This window comes from Papaver somniferum, unplaced genomic scaffold, assembly GCF_003573695.1.
Source record: "Papaver somniferum cultivar HN1 unplaced genomic scaffold, ASM357369v1 unplaced-scaffold_128, whole genome shotgun sequence".
In the NCBI taxonomy this organism is placed as follows: domain Eukaryota; kingdom Viridiplantae; phylum Streptophyta; class Magnoliopsida; order Ranunculales; family Papaveraceae; genus Papaver; species Papaver somniferum.
In genome coordinates this window covers 11,338,761-11,344,461 of record NW_020621936.1, presented here as the reverse complement: position 1 = coordinate 11,344,461, position 5,701 = coordinate 11,338,761, and the positions used below count along the sequence as shown (strand labels likewise).

Sequence of the window (5,701 nt, the reverse complement as noted above, 5' to 3'; positions counted from 1 at the left end):
GAGTTCGCGGACTTGGCTCACTCCACATTCTGTTTCTCTTGATAAACAAAGTTCGCAAACTTTGGTTCAAGGAATAAGGACTTATGCATATATGTGTTTCCACAACAATGCTTATATCCTACCAATGGTTATGTAATCTAAATTCTCATTTCAATCATTGAAACATTCTCACAGGACGTTATATAGCCGTTATTCACAGACCATTTTTCGTCAGAGCAATTTCCAAAGTGATTGAAACATTACATGACATTCGTCACTAGGTAAAGATGAATTTGGCTAAAGCAAAAGCTTACCAACACATATTTCGAGAAATAGATAGGCGAGTTACACTCGGCTCGAAATAGCAAATGTGTATAATGAAAGTCTATATATCAAAACGACTTTTGTCTCAAGAATAGGAGATAGAGTAGATAGACTTTTGAGTGACAGATAAGTTCAAGTCTCCACATACCTTTTAGTCGATGAAGATCCACCAGTTCCTTGAGTAGTCCTTCGTCTTGTATGATGATTTCCATGGAGTCTTGAGCTCAACTACACTTTCTATCCTAGTCTGAGACCTTTAGCTATATATGCTAGAAATCAAGACTTATAGTTTTGATCACTAACATTGACAAACATGCTTGAGATAGCAACGCATGCGAGTTCGACCGAGTAATGCTCTAACGTAGTATATACTTCCTTGACACTTTGATCATAATAGAATGATCAAGTCACCGATATTAGATATATATAAATATAGTAACTTTGTATGTTATGTTTATATAAACGATTTGAAAGAAACAAAGATAGAAACGGAAACAAGTCAAGCCTGCATTACTAACCTCGAACAGAAGGATGATGTGTACGTTGATGTCGATAGGTCTTCAGATTCTTCAGAGTAACACGAGTTTGTCTCAACATTTTTAACGTTCCTAGTCTAACCTAACGAAGTTGATTCTAGTAACCTAATCAAGCAGCTTTGAGTTTTGGAGCTAATATGACAACCAAACTTAACATACCAATGCTTGGTGGGTTCAACCGAGCAATGCTCTAACAAATTGAATTACTCATCAGGGGGAGCGCCATCATTAAAGGTGTATTTACTGGGATTATCACGTTGTACTCTTTTTCCTTCGTCCATGTTTCGTCCCCTTGGATTTTCCTTTTCAAGATTTTAACGAGACAACATATGCATGTCCAACACTCTTCGAGTCTTTACATGCTTATCCAATTTAACATTTTTCTCTTTTAAATTTTCCTGGTACATTTGCAGTGACTTAGCCATAGTGGTCATCAGAGGAATGTTATGAACCCGAAGTCTAATTACTAAAATATGCTTGTGTTCTAACATTAATTAGGGTCTATATATCTTGGTGACCAAGTCTTTCTAGTTTCCTAACATAAAGTAAATTTATTTATTTTTTCATTCATTATTTTTGGGGTAAAAAATCGTGCTAGACTAATATTTGAACACGTAATTTTTTTAATTTAAATAACTCAAAACATTATGTAAATTTGGCATGGCCCAAAGAGGTGAGTTTGATGGAGATGCCATTGAGGTGCCAAGTTCACAAAAATCACAAATATAAGATAAATGGGATGCTCTCGACCACCTCAATAATTGGAAAATTCCCCTAGGCGTAGATGGGATCCAACAGTAGAAAAGAGTCGAGTCATGGCATTGAACCTTGGCAGTTGGCACCTTAGCTTGACTTCTGTAATGGTACCTAAGATGGCATACCTAAAGTGGGCAGGCTTGGCTTATACCCCAGATGTAAAAATATATGTGCCGGCTGTAGTGACTAGGGATGTGCAAGGCCGTAAGGTAATTGCCTTTCATTATTAACTTGCTGATCCGGGATCCGTCACTGAGTCATCAATGGATCTGTGTAAATAGCTTCTTGGCAGTTTTTCTTACCTGTTGCTCAATCCGCCTGATCCAAGCCACGGGATGGAGGGTTGTGGTCCGGCTGATTGCAAAATGAATGTGGATACGAGTCATGGGAACAATTGATCTGGTCCGCTGCTCATTTCAATTTATACTTCAACTATTTCTCTCTGTCTAAACCCTGAACTCTACTCTCTCTCTCTGAAACTAGTAGAAGTCAAATTTATCAAAGTCCCCAACGGCTACCTTCTACTCCCCACTCTCTCATCTCCCGCCATGTCCATCCATCCACCATATCAAGCAAGCTCATGGCCTAATCATAGCAGTGGGTCTCTCCACCAACAACACAATCATGGCTCACCTTCTCTCCGCATTAGCTATCTCTCCACCAGATTCATCGCCATCAACCTCACAATATTCACTCTCGATATTTCAACGTTTCGAAAACCCAAACATTTTCGCTTCAAATAGTATGATTAGATGTTTGGCTAAATCCCAAACTCCTCAAAATTCCTTTCTACTGTATAAATCCATGCATCAGAATGTTTACTGTCAGCCTAATAATTATACTTTTCCATTTGTTCTTCAAGCTTGCAGTAAGCTTTTAGGTACTCGTGAAGGACTCCAGATTCATAATCATATTGTTAAACTCGGGTTTACTAAAGATGTTTACATCAAAAACTCTTTAATCAATTTTTATAGTATGTGTGGTCAAATACAAAGTTCCCGTCAAGTGTTTGATGAAAATCCTCAGTGTAGTGATATTGTTACTTGGAATGCAATTTTAGCTAGTTATGCTAGAGATGAGCAGTTAGATACCTCGGAACAGTTGTTTGATGAAATGCCTGAGAAAGATGTGATTTCTTGGAGTACATTGATTGTGGGTTATGTTCAAGGAGGAAAATTAGAAAAGGGGTTGGACTGTTTTAGAGAAATGAAAGAGAAAGGACTAATTCCAAATGAGGCAATTTTTGTTACTGTTCTCTCGGCTTCAGCTCAAATGGGTTTGCTTGAGCATGGGAAACTAGTTCATTCCACTATAAAAGCGTCCAACTGTCGAATGACTGTTCCACTAAAAACTGCTCTTATCAATATGTATGCAAAATGTGGTTGTATTGAGATGTCAAGGCAACTTTTTGATGAAATGCGTCGAAGAGATGTTTGGTCTTGGAATGTCATGATTTGCGGTTTAGCAACTCATGGCCTAGGAAAGGAAGCTCTTGGACTTTTTGAAAGGTTCACGAAAGAAGGGCGGAGACCAGTTAATGTGACCTTTGTCGGGGTATTGAACGCCTGCGGTCGAGCAGGTCTTGTCAATGAAGGCCGGCGATATTTCAAGTTGATGACAGAGGTTTATGGGATTGAGCCGGAGATGGAGCATTATGGGTGCATTGTTGATCTCTTGGGCAGAGCTGGATTTGTGGAAGAAGCTTTGCAATTGGTCGAGAATATGACAATTCAACCAGATCCCGTATTGTGGGGAACATTATTAGGGGCATGTAAGGTTCATGGGCAAGTTGAATTAGGTGAAAAACTCGGCAGGAAACTAATTGAAATGGATCCTAAACATGACGGCCATTATGTATTGCTTGCCAATATTTATGCGAAAGCTAGAAAATGGGAAGATGTGGTCAGAGTAAGAAGACTAATGGTTGATCGAGGAAATAATAAAATTGCTGGATGGAGCTTGATTGAAGCACAGGGAGAGGTTCATCGGTTTATCGTAGGGGATAGAGAGCATAAACACTCTTTGGAGATATACAAAATGCTCAATGTGATTGATAGGCGTCTGGCAGAAGCCGGATACTCCCCAGATGTTTCACCTGTTTTACATGATATAGGAAAGGAGGAGAAAGAGAATGCAATTAGAGTGCACAGTGAGAGGTTAGCTATTTCTTTTGGTTTGTTGGTAACACAAGTTGGTGATTGTATTCGAATTGTGAAAAACTTGAGAGTTTGTGAGGATTGTCATTTGGTTTGCAAGATGATCTCGAAGGTTTTTGAGCGGGAGATTATTGTAAGGGATGGAAGCCGATTTCATCATTTTAAAGTGGGTAATTGTTCTTGCCATGACTATTGGTAATGAATCTGTTGTAAAATGGATTCAATTTTAGTTTTAACACTTATTTCTTTGGTTTGACTATTTGAGATGGAGTATAGGCATTTATAGGATATTATGGTCTCCTGCTGTTGAAGTGTTGAACTTTAAGTTAAACTTGTGTTACCTATCAGAAAGAATTGGCAACTTATCTTCATCATCATATGGACAGCATCCTCCTCCAAGCACAACAACAGGTAATCACCTACCCACCTCTGTCTTCATTGGGTTTTTGATTTCTCAATGCGGTTGACGCCATTCTATTGCACTGGCTTAGCATTGCACAAAACATGGGCTCACCACTATCATCATATACACTTCATCAAAGTATTTTAGCTGGCTATCATTGAACTGTCATCATCTCATATCTTTGGCTAAGACGAACAGAGTGTATCTTTGTCGTACAGTCTTGGCCTTACGTGCTCTGTTCATGTCATTCTTTGCACCTATTTCCTAATTATTTTCTTAGAGTCTACTTATAGAAACAAACAAGTAAATGGAAGTCATACATATTGCATTTACAAACAGTAGGGCATTTGAATGAGTGATACGCAGATCGCTCAAGTATAATTTTGCAAGAGCTACTCTATCAGTTTGCCTTTTTAGATCCATACTACTTCAGTTAGATTGATCTCCGGATGCTTTGGTTCGTATAGTGCTCAAGTTGTGTTACTATGATTCGCTCTCATATATGTTTCCTAACTCTTCAGTTTACTCCATGAAATTAAAATTTCCTTCATATCATAAGTCTTCACTCTAACATGTAGGCTTTAACATTCAAAACTGGTCTTTGGTGACGTATAGAGACTTTAAATTATTCTCATACTGCCTTTAATTTTGCAAGGTCACTGCATGCTTATTCTCTACACAACTTCAAAGTTAAACAGACTGTTGGATTATTGATAGTTACTTTGAAGATGTCATGGGTACTAGCGGAACTTTTCAAAACCTGCACCTTATATGGATTAAAAGCTCCTGAAACCTGTCCAGATTTTGTCCAAAGTTTCAGCAATTTGTAGAATTTGTTTACCCTAACTTGTCACCTACCGGCCAATTTTTTCTGGGTGTCTACTGAAAATATCGGGAACATGCTCGGTCTCCATTAACAATACAAAAGCAATGGTGCATACCTATGACAATGTATTGGAGCTTAGACAGGGTTGGGTTTTACTTGATATGCAATTAAGTTTTAGCCAGATAATAATTTTCAAATGCTAAAGCCAACATGTGAAGAGCAAGTGCCCAACTTGTGTTTATGTAATGATCTTCATGACCTACTTAACATTTAAAATTGAATTTTGAAGTCTCATATGCGCAGGCACTAGATCACTAGACTAGAGTGGCCCTTTGCTTGTTTTGAAGTATTGTGATGATGTGATCTAAGGTTATAATAATACATAAAAAGGTGTTCCATTCCTTCATTGCTAATATTCACTGAACTTTCCAAAACTTTGAAAGACTGCAGTTTTGACACAACTTTGAAAGCTGAAATTTCTGGTAGTTATTGTAGATCAAATTTGTTTGTTTGTTAGTAAAGGGAATGATTTGCTCAATCTTATATAATACAGTATACTTTTCTTAAATTCAATATTCTCTGATCAAAACCTATTTCTATGGCTTTTTGGATATAAAGAAGAGAGTAGAAAACAATTTATATGTGGGTTCATAGTTCATTTTATAAGCAACTGGTAAATCCTACTTGCGCAATTGCTAGTCAACTGTTTATGAATCAACTC

The 5,701-nt window shown here is 37.7% G+C and overlaps 1 protein-coding gene across 1 annotated transcript; it reads left to right on the top strand.

Annotated features, from left to right (window-relative positions):
• The first annotated feature begins 1,654 nt into the window (after positions 1-1,654).
• On the top strand, positions 1,655-5,282 carry LOC113331909 (pentatricopeptide repeat-containing protein At3g62890-like). Its single transcript, XM_026578550.1, has 4 exons — positions 1,655-1,804; positions 2,082-3,917; positions 4,100-4,162; positions 4,810-5,282. Exons 1-4 carry the CDS (start codon positions 1,655-1,657, stop codon positions 4,846-4,848), a joined length of 2,088 nt encoding a protein of 695 aa, XP_026434335.1. The 3' UTR covers positions 4,849-5,282.
• Positions 5,283-5,701: the final 419 nt, after the last annotated feature.

Excerpts from the sequence above, each read along its gene's own strand:
- LOC113331909 (XM_026578550.1), top strand. The coding sequence starts at position 1,655 with ATGGCATTGAACCTTGGCAGTTGGCACCTTAGCTTGACTTCTGTAATG. Across the intron at positions 1,805-2,081 it reads GGGATGTGCAAGGCCGTAAG|AAGTCAAATTTATCAAAGTC; the intron begins GTAATTGCCTTT and ends TGAAACTAGTAG. Across the intron at positions 4,163-4,809 it reads TCCTCCAAGCACAACAACAG|GTCACTGCATGCTTATTCTC; the intron begins GTAATCACCTAC and ends TAATTTTGCAAG.